At 35.0% G+C, this 19,381-nt stretch overlaps 3 protein-coding genes across 5 annotated transcripts; all 3 read left to right on the top strand.

Annotated features, from left to right (window-relative positions):
• LOC111988573 (uncharacterized) lies at positions 1 to 3,697 on the top strand. Its single transcript, XM_065772504.1, has 5 exons — positions 1 to 676; positions 1,451 to 1,500; positions 1,587 to 1,707; positions 3,060 to 3,160; positions 3,243 to 3,697. Exons 1-5 carry the CDS (start codon positions 173 to 175, stop codon positions 3,349 to 3,351), a joined length of 885 nt encoding a protein of 294 aa, XP_065628576.1. The 5' UTR covers positions 1 to 172; the 3' UTR covers positions 3,352 to 3,697.
• Positions 3,698 to 4,558: 861 nt separating this feature from the next.
• On the top strand, positions 4,559 to 9,797 carry LOC111988557 (protein N-terminal asparagine amidohydrolase). 3 transcript variants are annotated; one of them, XM_065772562.1, is made up of 9 exons: positions 4,559 to 4,966; positions 6,030 to 6,212; positions 6,435 to 6,499; positions 6,603 to 6,711; positions 6,812 to 6,850; positions 6,951 to 7,142; positions 7,941 to 8,119; positions 8,310 to 8,429; positions 9,225 to 9,797. In XM_065772562.1, the coding sequence occupies exons 1-9, from the start codon at positions 4,925 to 4,927 to the stop codon at positions 9,328 to 9,330; spliced, it is 1,035 nt and encodes a 344-aa protein (XP_065628634.1). In that variant the 5' UTR covers positions 4,559 to 4,924; the 3' UTR covers positions 9,331 to 9,797. The 3 variants fall into 3 exon arrangements, with proteins under 3 accessions (XP_065628634.1, XP_023876121.1, XP_065628635.1); XM_024020353.2 differs by having other exon boundaries at positions 4,564 to 4,966; positions 6,603 to 6,702; XM_065772563.1 differs by lacking the exon at positions 4,559 to 4,966 and having other exon boundaries at positions 6,077 to 6,212; positions 6,413 to 6,499.
• Positions 9,798 to 13,010: 3,213 nt separating this feature from the next.
• LOC111988567 (uncharacterized) lies at positions 13,011 to 19,061 on the top strand. Its single transcript, XM_065772561.1, has 3 exons — positions 13,011 to 13,497; positions 13,615 to 14,167; positions 17,711 to 19,061. The coding sequence occupies exons 1-3, from the start codon at positions 13,049 to 13,051 to the stop codon at positions 18,725 to 18,727; spliced, it is 2,019 nt and encodes a 672-aa protein (XP_065628633.1). The 5' UTR covers positions 13,011 to 13,048; the 3' UTR covers positions 18,728 to 19,061.
• The last annotated feature ends 320 nt before the right edge of the window (positions 19,062 to 19,381 follow it).

The following is a 19,381-nucleotide window of genomic DNA, read 5'->3' as shown; positions in this document are numbered from 1 at the left end:
AAAAAGAAAAAGGAAAATTGAAGCCAAACCGCGGGCTCCAAACATCTAGGATAGATCTATCAAAATCAAAAGCACCTCTCTCTCTCTCTCTCAAATTTTCAAAAACCCCTATTTATTAGAACTTTTACCTCTCACCACAATCCCCCGCCATCACTTGCCGCCACACACCACCATGGCCTTGGATCCCCAACCCACTCCCACCACCACCACAACACCAACCGCAACTACCACAACCACCACCACACGTCCTCTCACAAACATAAACACAAACACATCCCCTGCACAACCAGCAAGACCCGTGTATGTTCAAAACCCACATCCCCACCACCACCACCACCACCAACAAATCCCCCATTTGTACCCACAAGTCCGATCTCCAAACCCCACCCAACAAGGAATCCTCTACCCTGTTGCCTCCTCTGGCCGTGGCTTCATTCCCAAACCACCTCTTCAAAACTCTGTCACTGTTGCCACCAACAACAACGTTACAACAACAACAACAACAACAGCAACAAGTAGTGTTGGTGTTGGGTACCCCACTCGGCCTTTGGTCTCTTATCCTCAAGTCCATGTGATGAGGCCTCCTCTTCACCACTTACACCAGCAGCACCCAACTTCTCAGCTCCCCTCTGCTACAAACCCCATCAAGGGCATTCCTATCTCTACGCACCAAAAGGTCCCAGCTTTTTTGGTCTTTTTTGCTTAATGGGTTTTGACTGTTTGGCAAAGAAATTTGATGGGTTGGTTTTGGTTTTCTTTAAATTTCGTTTGTTTTGTATGTTCAATTGGGGTTTATGCGTGATGGGTGTTGTCTGTTTCTTCAAAACATATGGAAAACTATGATGGGTTGCTTTTGGTTTCTAATTTTTTTGTTTGTTTTCTATGTTCAATTTGGGATTTTTTGTGATGGGTTGCTTTTGATTCGTATTTTGTTTGGTTTCTGTGTTGAATTGGGGTTTATGCTTCATGGGTAGGGCTTTTTTTTTTTTTTTTAATCAAAATTATATCAGCAAAATTTATGGCTTTCTTTGGGTTCTCATAGTTTGTTTGTTTTCTATGTTCAATTTGGATTTTTTGTGATGGGTAGGGTGTTTATATAAAAAATGTATGAGCAGCTTTAATGGGTTGCTTCTGGTTTCTAGTATTTTGTTTGTTTCTGCTTTCAATTGGGGGGTATGAGTGATGGGTAGGGTGTAATTGTCAAAATTAATTCTGCAAAATATGTGATTTGCTTTTGGTTTATCATTATTTGTTTGTTTTGTGTGTACAATTGGGATTTTTGCGTGATGGGCACTGGTTCAATATTTTCATCTTTGAGCTCATTCATGAGCTCCATACGTGTTAGATAAGCTTGATTTTCATGCTGACATTGGCATGGTCAGACATTGGAATTCAGTGGCAATAGATAAAAACAATACTGCAGATATTGATTGTCTTCTCCTTGTTTTAGGTTGCTCCTCCAACTTCAGTTTCTGACTATAATGGCTATAAGGATCCCAGGTAACTTCTTTATAAGATAGCATCATTTTTCTTTCATTAATGCATATATGTACAGTTTAATTGATCTCTTGTGGTGCTTTATGTAGGGACAAAAGTATGGATGCTTTCTCTAGAGGCAAAACTGTAGACGAGTCTTTGTACACGATCAGAGATCGAAAAGTAAGCATATGGTTTTTTTTTTGGTTGATTGGATGTATATATGCATCATGATTCATGCATGCAGAAGAAATATGCATGACTTGATTGACTATCACTGAAAATAGCTGCCTGAGATATTGGTTTTTCAATTGTCCAAAAACTTTGGTTATGTTGTTCAAAGAATGCATATTATTTACTGATCGTGGGACGCAAGATGCCTGTGCAATGGTTTGATAAGAAAATTACCCTGTGTAATTTGAAGTACATTTGTCCCTACCCCCTTTCCAAAAAGAAAAAGAAGCAAAAACTCTGTAAGAACTTATCTTGCTTGGCTTGTTTCTATTCCCTGTTTCATCTCTGGCCACCAAAGGTGAGCTTAGTAGGTTTGGTTAAAATCAATATAAAATTTTAAACTTTCACAAAAGGTGAGCTTAGTAGGTTTGTTTAAAATCAATATAAAATTTTAAACTTTCATAGTTCTGAACTTACAAAAGAAAAGGAGAAAAAACACATGTTGATAAACAGAGAGAGAAGCACACGATGCTTCCCCAAAAAAGGAAAATCAATACGAGGGAAGTTAAAGAAAGGAATAGAGTTTTGGACATTTAGTGGGACATGAGATATAGAGGCTGAAGCAACTTCCTGTAATAGCTAGAAGGGGAAAGGATTTTGTTTACAGAATTTCTAGTTTCATTGTTTAGAATAGATGGAATCATTAAAGTGTTTGGATTTTGTTTGGAAGGAAACCTTCTCTACTTATGTTCTGCTAAAAGTTTTTTGAATTGGCTGAACTAGATTTAGCTAAAGAGNGCCGTAGTGATCATTGTTATTGATGATCAATTATCTATTTCTGTTTATGTATTCATTTGGTATGGTGGGTATGAGCCCTGAATCCTTTAACCATAATTTTGTTTTGGGGGCATTCCTTAAAAATGCCGCCGATATGATGATATGATGTACTTCATGTTTTAAACTGAGGATAAAGCTGTATTTTCAATTGCAGATTAGTGAGATGATTTTGAACTTATTTATATTTAACAATTCAATGACAAGTTGACATAGATTTATGCAAAATTATATGGTCCTATTTAATACGTATATGTTACAGAGTTGAATATGTATGTTACTGAATCTTCAGTCTTTTTTGGATGTTTAAGACTTTGGTGTGTTTGGGCCCAGCTTATCTGCTAAAAGCTTTTGGCTTTTTGTCTCAGCATTTTTTGCAAGTAATCTAACTTTTAGTCTTTTTGGAAATAAGATATATATATCTTTTGATAAACCCTACGCAAATAAGCTACTAGAAATAAGCTGCTAAACAGTACAGGCTTAGGAACTTAAGTAAGGCTCTATTCTTATTTATCCATCTTCTAAACCTAAAATTCTGATAAGTGTAGATACACATCTGCCTCCTTCAACACTAACTTGCTTGTTTCTGCTTTCAGGGCGACAAATCTGTTGAGGATTTATCACCGAAAGATCTGTTAAAGAGACACGTTAAGCATGCTAAAAAGGTTCGAGCGCGGTAAGTTTCTCTATTTCCTAGGGTATTGGTACCATTTTTGTAATTGCAACAAATAACAAAGCGATTTAATGTTTTGCTGTAGATTAAGAGAAGAGCGGTTACGAAGAATTGCGAGGTATAAGAGTAGGCTTGCTCTTCTCCTTCCTCCCCTTGTAGAACAGTTCAGAAATGATACAGCTGCTAGAAACTGATGCACTTTGAACACACATTATTGTCAACATTGGGGTATCCTCATGAGATGCATGCAAAGGCAGAGATCATTGTTTCAGGAATGACGAGAAAGTGAAAGTACTCGAATTTGCTGGCAGGCTTTGATGATCAAGATTCAAGCCAGACAATAGGAAAACCATTAGCGTCATATGCTTTTGAATATACATAGAAATGTTGTCTTTGGTAAAATTTTTACAAACCAGAGTGCAAAAATTGTTCTCTTCTGTGTAATTAATTAAATTTTTTGTTCAAAGATGTTTTCTGCTTCCTCAGAAACCCCCAGTCATTTGGTAGTAACATAGTTTGTCTTCTCTTGACGATTTTAAATTCAAGTGCTGAGTTTTTGTTTGTTTTGTTGTGTGTTTTTTTCCCCTTGAATAAAGCAAGGGGGTGACTATCCAAGGTTACCCTACTTGGGTGTGGGTATATATGGAATCAATGTTTGAATGGTCTAGATGGACTGTGTGCGCGTGCGCTCGTGTTTGAACTCAAGTTCTCCTATGGGAGAATTGTGTCATAAGGATTTTAGCCTCCTTAACCTCGAGTGCTGTGTAGTGAATTTCATTTCAGTCTTTAATCATTTGGTGAGTTATTTAAAGTCTGTTATTAGCTTCATGTTCGAAAGTAGTACAATTCTTTGGTCCCAAAGCAAGAGGCCTTGATTCATCCACAGGTCTAAGTAATTCAACGACCAAGCTTTGAAGAAGATGCTTACCCTCTTCCTAATGCAAAAACAAGAAATTGACTCAATAATGGAATCATGGCAATTTCTAATCAAATCAGGTTAATCTCCATTATAAAATGGGGAGAAGCTTAAACAAAAAACCATCAACACGCGTATCATATACCCGTTGGGACTTTGTCCCTTTAGAAACCATCCCATCATCCAAGTACCATGGTGAATATCTAAGAAACCATGTTCATGTTCTCTTCTATGTTCTATCCTAGCTTTCATCTTTTGTTATAAAAAAAAACTATCAATTCGTCTATTATAAGTTAGATCAATTCATCTATTATAAGTTAGTGCCACAAAATATAAAATATCTTTATATGCTTGTACGAGATGTGCTCTATAAGATAAGCATATAAATTATTGTCTCCTAGAGAAGTTTATAATTGCATAAAAAACAGATTTTGATGGTTTTATAAAGAAGATTTGTACCCCTCAAAGTGAAATTTTCTCTCTCATTCATAACTGATTTACATATTTATTCACTAATATGTGATTTGCTCTTGAAAATGGCATCAGGTGCATAGATTTCTAGAGAGTTCTTAACCTTGGACTTGACCCTTCCTTGAACTTTTCCCAAAAGTCAGCCAATCCCGTTGTGATACGTACCAAAGTCTAGGAAAAGTACCAAGCAAACGAAAAAAATTCCTGTCAGCCCCCGCAACTCACGAAGCTCAAACGTTAAATACTAAGTAGTGTCCTATTGTATTCTCAGTTTGCCACTCCCAACTCAGAAAGTCAACAAAGTCTTCCTTTCTCTGCAACTCTCTCTGAGAGATCAGTCTATCAAAGAAATTTCGGAGGCTTTTTTTTGCGCCAAAATCATGATATTTGTTGGTGGGGTCCCATTTTCATCTTCGTCTCAGGTGCTCCCTTCACTGTTTCTTTCTTTCTTTCTTTCTTTCTTTCTTGTCCATTTCACTCTTTTCCTTGCACTTTTTCAAATACCCATCTGCTTATTTAGCAAAACATAAATCTGTCTGGTAAAAATTCAATGTTTTTAGATTATGTGTTCCCTTGTGCATTTATAGGAGCGATATTTGTAACCACTGTGGAGTAAAGAGTGTAAATTTGTCATCCTATAGGATTTTAAATTTGTAATGGACTCTTGTGACTCTTGTTTACTTGATTTGGAGAGAGACTCTTTGATTGTCAGTTCTGTGTAGGATGATAATTTAACTTTCTTGGGTATGAAGTTTTGTTATGAAAGTTGTTCAAATGCAAATTGGGTTGGATTTTCCAATCTTTTCTGCTCTACCTTCTTGTTGGGTTGTGAAATTTCATTGCTCTTATTATGGTCTGAGAAGTTAGGATAGGTGTAAATGCGATTGGGGGGAATTCCACCTTACAACTTGCTCTTATATGCTTAATGTCAAGATTGGAGCCTCAGGTAGCCTTTCTTATGGTTCCCAACTTCTGGAGTTTAGAATCTTTAATGATGACAAGCTTAGTTGAGTAGTTGATATTGTACATGTGAGAGCATTCATTTGGTTCAAATTTCTTATACTTGAAGAGAATGAAAAGGAAGTCAATGTGTTTCACCATTTTGGTTTCATAATATGGCAATATAATTCTGGAAAGGACAAAACTTAGGTACTATACCTGAAGTTTCCCAATTAAATTCAACCATGTAATTGCATTGACCAATAAACCACATGGTTGAATTTAATTGTCTTTGCAAAAGATGTGCTGTATTGATTAATATAGTATAGTACCACGGTTGAATTTAATTGAAGAATCTAAGGCACAACAACTAATGGACTGTACAAAAATTTTATGCTTCTGGAAATAATTACATTTTCTCTGAGAAGAATCTTTCCTGTAGGATTGTAAATTCTTGGTTTTATCTGACAAATAATGTGCTTGCATAATTCCGTCTTATATTATGTTTATAACTAACAAATGCGAAAAACTTGTGCTTTTGAACAGGGAAATACCCTGGTTGCTTTGATGGAAGACCCTATTTTGGTATCTGCCGCAAATTCATTCAAGGCTATTCCAGAGAGGAAGTTCTCAGTTTATGAAGAGTCTGGCATGGATAGATTGACGAAGAATAAATGGGTTTATCTGTTCCAAAGAGAATATGGAACTGTTGACCCTGCATTTGTTGATGTATGTGTTCCAATTAATAAATCCTTAAGATAGCCCCATTTGGAATTTCGGATATAAAATTTTATGGTTTTATGAATTGAATTTACAATTTAATAGCCTTAGAGCAATGTTAGAAATGTTTTCGTATAATGAATTGTCACTTGATAGGGTACTGCAGTGCCATTTAGTATTCTTATTTCCAACTTTCTTCTTAACATCAGTTTTCCCCTTTCATATGATAAGTTTGTTGGCACTGATGAAGCGACAACCTGTGTGGGCATTGTCATTCACAACAAGAAAAATGGAATGTAAGAACTGATCATATGTGCAAGACAGAATTATTTAAAAATATCACAGATTTATTCTGTTTGGTTCTTTGCATTTTATTCTGTTTTTTTTTTTTAAGTGCAGGACCTCAGTTTCTCATATGGATTCTCCAAATATTGTGGACATGGGCCTCTCCCAGATGTTATTGCATGTTGTTGATCACAATATGGATGCTGAGTTGGATGTACTTTCTGTATTTCTCTATAGTTTTGGCTTCTCAACAATGACATTTGCTTATTGATCTTAATTACTATTACATGGATTGAAAAGACTGCATAATGAAATGAATGCAGGTGCACCTTGTTGGTGGCTTTGAAGATGTTTCACCAAATGTATGGTTTGGGATCCTCTACTTTATTATTGATTTTCCCATAATGTAGTTATCCAAGAGTCAGAATAATTGAAGTTGAGTGTATTGAACTTTTTATGCAGTATGCTTACTCTAGCACTAGATCTGAAAGCCAGGAACAGTTGGATGGTCATTCCTTTCCATTGTGTGCCAAAATAGTTGAAGCTTTGTTCACAAGACCAGAGAATTTTCATGTTCAGACTCTCTTTGTTCTTGGGCATAACACCAGAAGGGATTCCGAAGGGAATGCATACCCCATTTTCCATGGTTTAGTGGTCAGCTTCAACTCTATGATTCCTATATCTTAAATGTTTTGTCTGTGTTTAGTTCATGCAAATAAATTAAAATCTGCTTGAAAGAAATAGAGCCAGATCTTTCTTTCAAACTGGGAATATCAAACTTGTACTAGCAAAATACTAGTCGATTTCTGCTGCGGACAAGGTGGTAGAGGACAAAATGATTTACCCAGCCCATATATACTGCCTTAGCTTCAATCCTGGACTTATAAATCAAAAACAAAAGTGACAAATGTCATGGAAGAGGCAGCTATATAGATACTGGGTATATGCATTCTCATATATTCTCTTTGCAGTGCTGTAAAGTTAATGATATAAGCCTGTAGCTCTGATGAATTTGCCACATTTGAAGTCTCAGTTAGACAAAAACCCAAATGCACAGAAGCAAGGCTAAAAGATTTATTTGATATGCATTCTGATTCTAGTATTGATTTCTAGCAAAGTATTACTAGTATGGATCAAATAGTTTTGGTTCATCAAGAAGTATGTATATATATATATATATACACATAATACCATTTGGGACAGATTCTAGTTTGGATCTGTTTAATGGCAAGGCAAAGACATCTGGTGAGTAGACTAGTTACATGTGTGAGGCAGATTCTTGTATGGACTGACTTAATGGCACGTAGCAAGACGCATAATCACTAAACCAGTTACTTGTGTGGTCTTCATAGTTTTATGACATGTTTGCAGCCCCTATTGGTTAATGTATGCGGTTGAAGCTTGTAGCACTGTTCTAAAATATTGATTTTAATCTTTTTCAACATTTTTCAGGTAGAAACTTCCACTGGATTAGTTACCCCTGCCTGTTTTGATAGAACTTCAAGATGTCCGGATGAGATTGTTAGGAGAATTCGGGTAACGTCAGCCTATGAGGACCCCAGTTGGAGTGGCAAGTTGCTTGAGACATATGATACTCAAACTGATCAATTCAGAATTGCTTCATGCTGCTGGTACAATTGCTAAACTACCTACAAACTACAGCTTCTGTCATCTGCATTCAAAGAAAGCACAGGATTCATTTCTTTCCAAACCAGTTTTCTGGTTTTTTTTTTTTTTTTTTTTTTTTTTCTTATAAATTTATTTCCTCGCTCTTTCTTGCATTTATGCTAATGCTTTGCGCTCTTCTTTCCATTGATACAGGAGCTTTCGCCAAAAATATATTTCTTTGACACTACAAAGTCTTTCTGATTCCGAAATTCTCCTCAGTTGTTCCACTTCTCCTTCTGCTGAGGCCCCAGATTTCGTGGATAATTTAAAAAGGTATAGTCTGATTAAAATAAATCTGGGATTTACAGTTATTTTCTTATAAGTAAGTTTTGGGCGTAAGGGGAGGGGGAAGGGAATGGGACATTCGAACTAGTGACCTCTGCTTCATGAGGCGTGGTCCCCAGCCAATTGTGCTACCCTTAGGGGTCCTTGGTCAGTCTGTGATATAAGCATCTTAACTACTACTTAATAGGCAATAACTATTTGGGCATTACACAATTTGCATTTTGGATGCCAATATACAAGTCAATATGATAGCCATTGACTGGATAGAGAACAAAATAATTTAATAATAAATAGATATAGTGGTTTTTGTGTCTTTAATAAGTCATGACTTGGGTTTGTGGTATGCTGTTTTGCTACCTAAAAGCCCCCGCACCCCCAACAGACACACACACACGCGCACACACAAAAACCCCAAAAGGGGCATGTTATAATGCAATATTTTTTTCATAGACACACAAACTGCAATCAAAATGTAATAAAAAGAATAGAAATGAAAATGAGATGCAAAGAGGGATGAGGACTTTTTTTAAGCAACTTGCAGCACATATATTTTTATTTTCTAATCAATCGTTGTTGAAAACTTGCATCACAAACTGCAATCAAAATCTTATAAGAGGAATAGAAAAGAAAATGAGATGCAAAGAGGGATGAAGATATCTTGTGAAAAATAAGATGTTTACCAGTTGAAAACTTGCAGCAAATTTATATTGTGAAACAATGATTGGTTAGAAAATAGTAATAGTTTTTATTTTTATAATTTATTTTCTAAGTTTTCCCTTTTAGGCAATGGGAGTATCTGATTGAACACCCAGATTGGAGAGAAACCTTTCCTAGGAAGCAGCCACGAGTCTTCGAGAGGGCCGGGGATGGAGGATGGAAAAGGTGCTGATTACAGTTATGAATTTCTTGGCACAACCTTTATGAACAACCAGATTGGAGAGAAACCATTCCTAGGAAGCAGCCATGAGTCTTCGAGAGGGCCAGGGATGGAGGATGGAAAAGGTTGTGCCAAGAACCTCATAAAGGTTGTGAAAAACTTCGTTTGAATATTTCCCATTTGGAAATTGACTTTCTTGTTTGGGTCAAAATCATAGTGATTCTTCCAAGCGCCTGAGAAACTTGCACGTCTTAGTTCGAAGATGACCATATACAGTGACATTTCTGTTGTTGCACAAAATCCAATCTGAACTGCCATCTTGTACTAGATTAAACAAATTGGTGTGCTATTTTTCTGAGGTTGCCAAACTGGGTATGCAAATCATTCAGTACATTGATCTAATATGTGACTGGTATGGTTCATTTGGATTGAAGATGTGATTCCAATTAGCTTTTATTAGAGACTAATTTTACAAGTCAGTTGCATGCTGAATTGCTTCCTGGTTATTCAGCAGCTGTAGCATAGCTTAAAAAGCTGTTTGTAGTGCTTTTGCTTTTGTTCCCAGAGGTGTATGCATGTGTACCAGTTTTTTTTTTTTTTTTGGTTTTTCATTGATGCTTAAATGAGCAAGATGATTATGCAGTTTTTGTGGATTAGAGTAAAATGCAGCTAAAAAGAAATAAATCGGTGCATTGTCATCAAGGTTCTACCACTGCATTTTGTAAAGTTTGGTGAAGCTCAAATTTGAGCAATATCAGTTGGTAGGTTTATATGTGTTGCCTTTGTTTGCTTCAAGAACTGTAATTATACCACTTCTATTTAGTGTTGAGGGTAAATTGCATTTTTGGTCCCTCAATTTTTAAAGGTTCGATTTTGGCCTAATCCCTCTGTCTAAAAGCCGTGAAAGTTGAAATATTGTAAAAACCCCCATTTCCAATGGCAAGTGAAACTCTACGAACCCAGCTAAAAAATAATAATAAGAGCAGAATCGTTATGTCCAAATGGCAGGAAGCCACAATGGTGGACCACCTATCCATGTATAGTACAAAAAAAATATTTATGTAAAGAATCTAATGTAACATCCATTTCACATGCACGTTGGATTCCTTTGAGTGAATTAGAGATATATGTGTAAGGGATTTTACAGCATTAGATACAACTTTTAATGGTTGTATTGAAAGTTTCTCTCACGTGTGTGTAATATTATTTATATATGTAAATTTGATGGGAAGATATCTCGTGCATTTGTTTTATACATCCTCCTTTTTAAAGCATATAGATTCTTTATGATTGTCGGGTCCACACTTCACATAATGTAAAAGGAAAGATGCATATATTTGGTGCGTGAGATTGTTATTGAAAATTGAAATTCCACGTGTATTTGAAAGAGACATTATATAAATTTGTTATATAAGATGTTACATTTGTAAGAATTTTAGGTAGCTAGCGTTTTGAAATGTAGAATGGCTGCAAGGTCTAAGATGGAAAAAAATCATCTTTAAACTGCGCCTTATGTTGCATGTGGAGAATCTTATACTCTGATTTTATTTGACAGAATTCCTGGATGCTTGCTTTGTGTGGGTCTGGTCTTGCAATAGCTTAGCTTCTATGGGGTTTCTTGTTCAATCTATGTTTTGGGTAGCTTGTTTTTGGTGCCATCAACTTTTTCTTTTAAATTTTTTGGATACAGGTTTAACTAACTTTGAACAAGTAGGCAATAAGTAATCAATATTTTATAATACTTGAGTTGAGTATGTGTGTAGTGGCGGTGCAATCCGTACATATTTGGTGAGATAAGGATCAGAGACAAAGGGCTGTAGGTTTGTAGAGGGGGAGGATTGTGTGGTTTAAAGGATGGAAATTGGAAAGAGACTTTGTTGGAAATTATTGGTGGATGTGGGTTTCTTGGAAGTTGAGAGAGAGAAGTAGAAGACAGTTTGACATTCTCAAGTCTTAACTCATCACAATATAGGTATCTCTCTCTCTAATATTGTGTAAAAGTACATTAATATTTGTATTTTTTTATATTAAAAATTGAAGCTTAAAAAATTTTATATCGTCAAAAGTCATTTAATTCAACTGATATTTTATGATGTTTTTATCAAAACAAGTCCAATTTTAAACTTAAATCTCATTTTCAAATTACCGATTGGTAAGAAATTTCTAATAACATTGTTTAAGTATTGTGAAAATATGTGTTGTGATGTTTAAACAATGAAAACTTTTGTTTAAATAACAATACCAAATAGGCCCTGAATTATTAATATATATAAAAAAAAAAAAATGGCTGCATCTCCAAGGCAAACAACACATTTAAAAGCTTGTCTGGACTTGCTTTATTTGTTTGGACTTTAGGTGTAAAATGATAGCCCTTGGAGAGGAAATAGCCAAATTGGTCCATTGCCAAGCTAGACTCAATTTCATAGGCTAATTTCATTGGATCTAGATCCTAAGTCCTAAACACCCACATTCAAAGCAAACCAAAAAGTACACCAACCAAGATCGAAAAACCAGAAACTGTTGGGCCAATTGGTGGGAATAAAAAAAGATTCGCTCCATAAACAATTTGAACAAAGGACAGCCTAGCTATTCTAATCAATACACAGGGACAACATAGTAAATTAAACAGAACATCACACAGTTGCTGAGTCACCATACCCAGTTGCGTGCTCTGATAAATTATTCGGTACAATTCAATGTATTGCACTTTTCTTTTGGATTTTATTATTTCTTTATATAAGTATTATAAAATTAGGTATCACCATTCAAAAAAAATAATAATAAAATTAGGTATCATTGATCCTATTTAATTTTACGTTAGTTTGTAAGATTTATTTAGTAAAACTTATAATACTATTAGCTTTTTTCTATATTTTTTATAAATGAGTTTAAGAATATATTCAATTACACACCTAATTTTGCAGCTTACTAATCTATTAAACTGTAATTAGTGATTACTTTTTGTTTACTACGTTAACCATGCACAATTTTATAAGTTAATAATTTATTAAATTAAGAGTGCATTTGGGAACAATTTATTTTATTGAAATTAAAAACTTTTTGTTGAGAGTACTGTAGATAAAACTAAAAAATAGCTGAAATAGTATCGTAGAACCCATGAATAGTATCAAAAAGTGTAATGAGACTCATTAATAGTACAAAAAATAGACTAAATAATAAAAAAAAAATTGGCTTTTTAAGCCAATACCAAACGTATACTAAATGTAAAAATGAGTCCATATATGATACATACACGTAGAATTTACCTTTATATGAGAGAAAGATGTTAAATTTATAATATTTAATTAAAACTAGAATAACAATTCATTCAAAACTAGATGATTTCACAACTCTAGACTTATTCAAAGTTGAGTTAGTGATGGATTAATGAAAAAAAAAATTATAATGTAATAACAAACATATCTTATCATGTCAATATATAAATAAATAAATAAAAAGGAGAAGTAAATTTGTTTGTCTCTAGCATACAATTATCTTAAAAGTTGTCTTGTTAAAAATAACCACAAACCCCAAAAAAGCAAAAGCAAAATACTCATCCAAAATCACAATAGCATAAAAAAATATAAAAAATAAAACCAACCTTAGCTAAACTAGCTTTTTTTTTTTTATTTGAATGAAACCCAAGCCAAACCAAATTGGAGGGACAAGTTTATAGATACTATTTATATATATATGGTACTACCAAAATAAAAAAAAAATCACAAAAAAAATGAAAGAAACAGAATCACAATCAGAAACAAAAACAAAAACGAGTAGTAGTAATTGCATAACAACAACGTCGTCGTCGTCGTCGTGGGGAACATGGGAGGAGCTATTGTTAGCGTTCGCAGTTAAACGACACGGTTTCAAGGACTGGGACTCCGTCGCCACCGAGCTCAGTCTCCACTCTTTCAAACCCTCCTCCTCCTCCTCCTCCTCCCCTCCTCCTCCTCCTCCTCCTCCTCTCCCTCTTCACTGTATGAACAAGTTTCGCGACCTCAAACGCCGCTTCTCTCTCCTCACCAACCACCAAAACGACGTCGCTGCTTCTTTGACGCAGAGCGAGAACGAAGAAAACGAAAACGACGTCGTTTTTTACGATGCGTGGTTGGACGAGCTCAGAAGACGCCGTGTCGCCGAGCTTAAACGTGACCTCCAACGCTACGACCTTAACATCGTGTAATTATTATTATTTTTAATATTTTTTAATTAATTAATTATTTTTTTTTTTTGGTTTTTTTTTTTTTTGAAATTTTGGATCTGAGATTTTTTTGGTTTTGGTTTTGGTTTTTGAAGGTTGTTGGAGAAGAAGGTGAAGAAGTTGGAGGAGGAGAGAGAGAGCGAGGAAAAGCCAGATCTGGAGGGAGATGGATCTGGAAATGGCGAGCCGGAGGGGGACGAGGTGTCTCCGGTGACCGGAGAGAATTCAGACAAGGAAAATCGGTCGTTCAACGAATCGAATTCGACTGAGGGTGAAAAGTCCGGGGAGGGAGCTAAATCGGAGGGTGAACCGGTTAAAACCGGTTCGGGCGGACCGGATCCGGGCAGGGAGGACATGGAATCGGGGGAGGAGGTGGCGGCGGCTCAGTCCGAGTCGGAGAGGAAAGGCGGTGGCGGTGACTCGTCCGAGTTGCGTACGGACTCGGCGGCGAGGGGGAGCAGCGAGGTGCAGAGCTCGGCGAGCCTGACAGGGAAGAGGATGAGGCGGAGGAGAAAGGAGGTTCCCGGCGGCGTGGAGTCGCCGGAGACGGTGGAGGTGGCGGTGAAATCAGAGCCGTTGGTTGAGATTATGGAGATAATCCGTGCGTGTGAAAACAGCTCCTTATTCGAGCGCCGACTCGAAAGCCAGGTAATTGGTCCGTTTGTTCTTCAAGGGCATTTTCGGTATTTAAAAATCATTTCTATATTTTGGTTTTTTACAATAAAAAAATTAATTAATTTTTTTAAAACTTTAATTTTTGGATAAAGTAAATGAATTAAATAACGACGAACTAATACCCGAACTCACATAAAAGGAGATTCTTTGTACGTGCGTGTCAAGCGTCGTTAGTGAGAAAAAAAAATTATAATCTTTTATTTTATATATATTTAAAAGATTTAGATATTTATTAAAAAAAAATGTATAAAAAATATGAATGAGTTGTCATATCATATATTTATTTCAATAAATTAAAAAAAATTATCGTTACGAATTGTGTTCGTATGTTTACTTCTTAGATCACATGAATGTATGGGTTATTTTCTAATATGTTTATTAGGGTCGTTTAGCATTACAGGCTTCGGTGATAGTGGTTTTATAATAATTTAATAGATACAATAAAGACAGAATAATTTGAATATTGGATGTTTAAAATGATTGAAAATTCTAACCATTAGGTGATAGTTATTTTATGATAATTCAATAGTTACAATAAAGATAAATTGATAGTTACAATAAAGACAATGGTTTGAATATTGAACGTTTAAAATGACAAATGATTCCAACTATTAAGTGATAGTAGTTTTATAATAATTCGATAATTATAATAGAATAAGAATGATTTGAAAATTAGACGTTTAAAATGTCAAAAGGATCCTATTATTAACGTGGAAAGCTAGAAATAAATTTCTCAAAAAAAAAAACAAAAAAAAAAAGAAAGTTGAATGTGTAGGTGCATTAGGATAGTGGTTCACATGCAAGGGTTTCTGTGATTTGTTGGTGGGTTTTTTATTTATATTGGACACTTTAGGTCATGTGCGGTCGAGTATTAATTACTGTCCAATAATTTAGGACCACTTTTGTATAGTTCGGCTTTGGTTTTACAAGTTGGGGTTAAATGGTCTGACCCACATTTCGGTACGGGTCCATTCACCACTCCGAGAGAAAAAGAAGCTTGCTGCATGCGCATGACTTAACTTACCACAATTTCGTCGTACCTTCTCCAAAGGAAAAAAAAAGGATACTAGGGTACAAGCCAAGGTAGATAAGAAAAAGTCATTGACCAATTGAGAGATATGAGAGAATTTACTAGCGGTTAACAATGTTAAGTCAAGAAGATTTGTTTACCAAATTTGTGTTATTTTTTGTTAAAAGATAGTTGTTAAAAGTTCTTTGAGAGTTTGACTATTTTTTTTAAAGAATTTAATACTTATATATATTAAATAATTATTCTTCAAGAGTTTGACTATTCTTCAGGAGTCTCGTACTCAGTGTTAAATAATTACAAGGAATAGTTTTTTGGGGCGATTTCAAGATGTTGGAGTTTTCAAATCTAATGCCTCGTGGATTTAATAAACTCTTAAAAACTAGACCAACTCTTTGAAATTATTATTATTCAATACTTTGAGTTTTATCATAAATTTAATTAGTGAAATTTATTGTTTTTATGAAGAAATAAATATTATTTTGGAACTATCGAATAATTACTAGGGTTTTTGAAAATTTGCATCCATACGAAGAAAATGAATTTTTGCATGCTGATTTCGTAACACTTGGATAGTCTTGGATAAAATAGCTGACGTGTGGTGTAAATTAAAATTATAATCCGAAATTTGAATTTTCATTTTATACCAAAATCTATAATTTATTGAATCAAGTCATGAACCCACTTTTTGTTGCTTCTACCCAAAAGAAGATAGAGAATTATTTGTTTGTTTTCTCTTTATATAGGAAGGTAACAAATATATTTTGAGACAAAACAAAGTGACGTCGTTCCGATTTCTCTCATACGCACCACTTTGGAGGGCTAGGAAAAAAAGAGCCTTATATATATATATATATATATATTTTTTTTTTTGGTATTAAAAAATAATAATAAAAATTAGGCTTAAAATAGTGCAACGTGGTCGTGTAGCTTCATTACTTTTTAATCGGAAATACGTGGCATACATGCGGGGCATGTCAACCTCCACGGACCCACTTGGCGTGTCTTCTTTATGTCTTTGCCTTGTTTTAGCGTCCCAACCGTTCATATTTCTTTGGTCCTGTGTGTTTGAATAATTCCTGCTTTTCTTTAGAAAGAAGAATGAATAATTGGTACTTTGATAAGAAAAGGTATTTTGTATTGGATAATATAACGTATATTAAAATCTAATAAACGAGAAATATGTATATAAAATAATTATTTATTAATGTATGTTTTTAATTATTAGTAGGTTAGTTATTTTTTACTAATATATTTTACATTTATTAAATTTTGATATTTTTGATATACAATTATTTGATATCAAATATCTTTAACTGAGAAAGTTAGGCAATTATTAGGACCTTTTAATTAGGTTTTTTCCTTTTATCTATAGGTTTGAAGATAGAGATAATCATAAGTTCGTATCAAAACAGTTTTCTAGTTAAGAAAAATGAATATTTAAAGTTTTCGATAAACTCTTTCAAAATATTTTAAATATTTTTTAATGTAATTTTGATAAACACGTGTATTCTCATGTAGCTATTATTGCTTGAAAGCGAGCGTGATTTTTTCTACTTGATTGACTTTAAAAAGAGTAGGTCTAGAAGCTCACGACAACAAGACTAGAGTTTGTAATTAATTAAGTAGTTAAAACTAGAATATATATTTTAAATTTTCGTTTGAATTTAGAACCTCTGGTTTTTGCTTGGGACAAGGTCTTTTTTTATTTATTTTAAAAAAAAATTATAATGTATTTGGTAGCGACAAAGTGGTGGTTTTCACTTTTCACTCGTTTACCGTGAGTGTGAGTATTTCCATGCAACGTGCTTAATTGGTTGCCGTGAGAGAGGCCCATGATTTGGTTGAGGGTTTGCCATCATTGTCCCTCGACCTAAATGTTTTATAAAATCAGACCATCTCATTGACTTTCTGGTTTTGTGGGCCTACCATGGCAAAAAAAAAAAAAAAAAAAAAAAAAACTATGGGCCCCCAATTTTCCATTTATCGTTCGAAATGCTTCTCGATTTAGATGTATCCCTTTATGGCCATAACTCGGACCAAAAAACAGAGATGCTTTCAATTACAAGAACTATACATTTCATTGTTAAATTCGGCTTTAGCCCGTTTAGGAAAAACAATACTTCTGCCCATATAGCAAAGTGCAAAAGAAGCATTTATTTATTTATTTGGTTTTATTTATGACGAGTAAAATTTACACATTACAAAACTTGAGATAAAAAATCTTACATAAAAAAAAAAAGTTTCTAAGTCTTTTGGTTTTACTTTCTTTTTGTTTTTTGGCTGATAGTGTACTATACTACTATATATTCAACAAATTTAACATTATTATTTGAATGAGAAGGTATCCTTTATATAAATCATGGAAGGTTTTGTTGGTTGAAAGGGTTCTCTACCTGTAATCAAGTTGTTTGAAGAAACAGTATATTTGTTGATGAAATTTCAAAAGGAACAAAATGAGAAACAAATTTTGTCTAATTACTTTGCAGGAAACTGACAATTACAAAAACATGGTCCGGCAACACTTGGATTTGGAAACAATACAAAGCAGACTTCAAAAGGGCACCTATTCCTCTAGCACCCTCACATTCTACCGGGACCTCTTGCTCCTCTTCAACAATGCCACCATATTCTTCCCCAAATCCTCCATTGAATTAACCACTGCCCACCAACTTCGCCACCTTGTGTTAAACAAAATCAAGAATGAAATCCCAAAACCAAACCTGAAAGAAGATTCACCTCCACCTTCACCAATAACAATACCAACACAAACACCAACACCAAATACAATTCCAGAACCTAAACCTGAACTAGAAAGAACTGATTCATTGCTTGCAAAGCAGAAGTCATCAGCTCCTATAATAGTTTGCCGTAAACGAAGTTCCATGTCAGCTAAACCTTCATCTGCTGTCTTTGGTCAAAAGGACAAGCAAGTAAGTGATGAGAAGAAGTCAGCTATTGATATAAAGCCACCTCCCGTTAAGCCCTCTTCCACCAATACAGTGGAAGACAATAGTGTGATTAAAACTCACTCGAAAGAGAAGCCTATCACTGGAGCTAGAAGCTTAAGAAGGGGCAACAAGAATTTGACAAACAATGTTAGTGCTTCTAGCAAGAAACAAAGCACGAGTCCTGGGTCAAAAGCCAGTTCAGGTAACAAAGTAGAGAGTTCCAAAACTGACAAGAAGAAAACTGAAGCATTGCCATTGGAGAAAAAGCGAAGCGCAGCGGATTTCTTGAAAAGGATTAAGAGTGGTGGTGGTAGTAGTAAAGAGCAGAAAAGGAGACTTAGTGGGAAGGAAGATAATAGTAGGAAAGAGAGGGCGTTGAGGCTAAGTAGCGATAAGAAACTTGTAAAGGAGGAGAGTAGTCCATCAAAGAGGAGTGTTGGAAGGCCATCAAAAAGGTCAGCCGAGGCAAGTCCAGTTTCAGCGAAGCGTGGAAAGAACAGTGGGGGAAAGGAAGTGGCAGCCTCAAATCGGCCAAGAAAGCGGGCTAGGAGGTGATGAAAATGGCTTCTGCGGTTGGTTTGTATATTATGTAACTTTAGGTTAATTATTTACCACTGATTAGTATTTGTAGATCTTCGGCTGCCTATGAGACTTAGCTCAAATGGTATCTTCTTCTCTCCTAGAAGCTAGGAAAGCTAAAGATGAGGTCATGGATTTAAGACCTATTGATGTATGTGTAACTTGAAAAAAGAAAGTAGTTGTAGACCGTCTGGTCTCTGTAAGTTGTATTTTTTCCTTTTGCCTGTTGGTATGTACAATGTGTTTCAGACGGAATGCATAACTAGTGTGTACTGTTGTTTAGTTTGTGAATGAATTCATCCTTTTCCAATGCTCTATAACTCTCAAAGTACATAGCGATTGGATACAAAAATCTTTAAAAAGCATGATGAAAATGAGTGTTAGTCATAGGCATCGTAATAGATCGGAAACTTGGAGTTGCTTCAATCCTATGTGCATGATGTTTGTGCAAAGAGTTGGGTTATCAAACCAAAAAAACAAAAAGGAAAAAGAAAGACGAGTCAAGTAATCTCATTAGATTATGGCTAAAGTGATGGTCAGGATGACTCGTAAATCCAATGGCATGAAAGAAATTCATAAAGACCACCCTCCATTTTTCTTGAATTTGAGCAGGGTTGATTACGATTAAAG

Source organism: Quercus suber, unplaced genomic scaffold, assembly GCF_002906115.3.
Source record: "Quercus suber isolate HL8 unplaced genomic scaffold, Cork oak 2.0 scaffold_60, whole genome shotgun sequence".
NCBI lineage: Eukaryota > Viridiplantae > Streptophyta > Magnoliopsida > Fagales > Fagaceae > Quercus > Quercus suber.
This window is presented reverse-complemented; position numbering and strand designations above follow the sequence as displayed.

Coding starts and splice junctions, on each gene's coding strand:
- LOC111988567 (XM_065772561.1), top strand. CDS start 13,049: ATGAAAGAAACAGAATCACAATCAGAAACAAAAACAAAAACGAGTAGT. Junction 13,498..13,614: donor CGCTACGACCTTAACATCGT/GTAATTATTATT, acceptor TGGTTTTTGAAG/GTTGTTGGAGAAGAAGGTGA. Junction 14,168..17,710: donor AGCGCCGACTCGAAAGCCAG/GTAATTGGTCCG, acceptor ATTACTTTGCAG/GAAACTGACAATTACAAAAA.
- LOC111988573 (XM_065772504.1), top strand. CDS start 173: ATGGCCTTGGATCCCCAACCCACTCCCACCACCACCACAACACCAACC. Junction 677..1,450: donor CTATCTCTACGCACCAAAAG/GTCCCAGCTTTT, acceptor TCCTTGTTTTAG/GTTGCTCCTCCAACTTCAGT. Junction 1,501..1,586: donor AATGGCTATAAGGATCCCAG/GTAACTTCTTTA, acceptor TGCTTTATGTAG/GGACAAAAGTATGGATGCTT.
- LOC111988557 (XM_065772562.1), top strand. CDS start 4,925: ATGATATTTGTTGGTGGGGTCCCATTTTCATCTTCGTCTCAG. Junction 6,213..6,434: donor TTGACCCTGCATTTGTTGAT/GTATGTGTTCCA, acceptor TCATATGATAAG/TTTGTTGGCACTGATGAAGC. Junction 7,143..7,940: donor CCATTTTCCATGGTTTAGTG/GTCAGCTTCAAC, acceptor AACATTTTTCAG/GTAGAAACTTCCACTGGATT.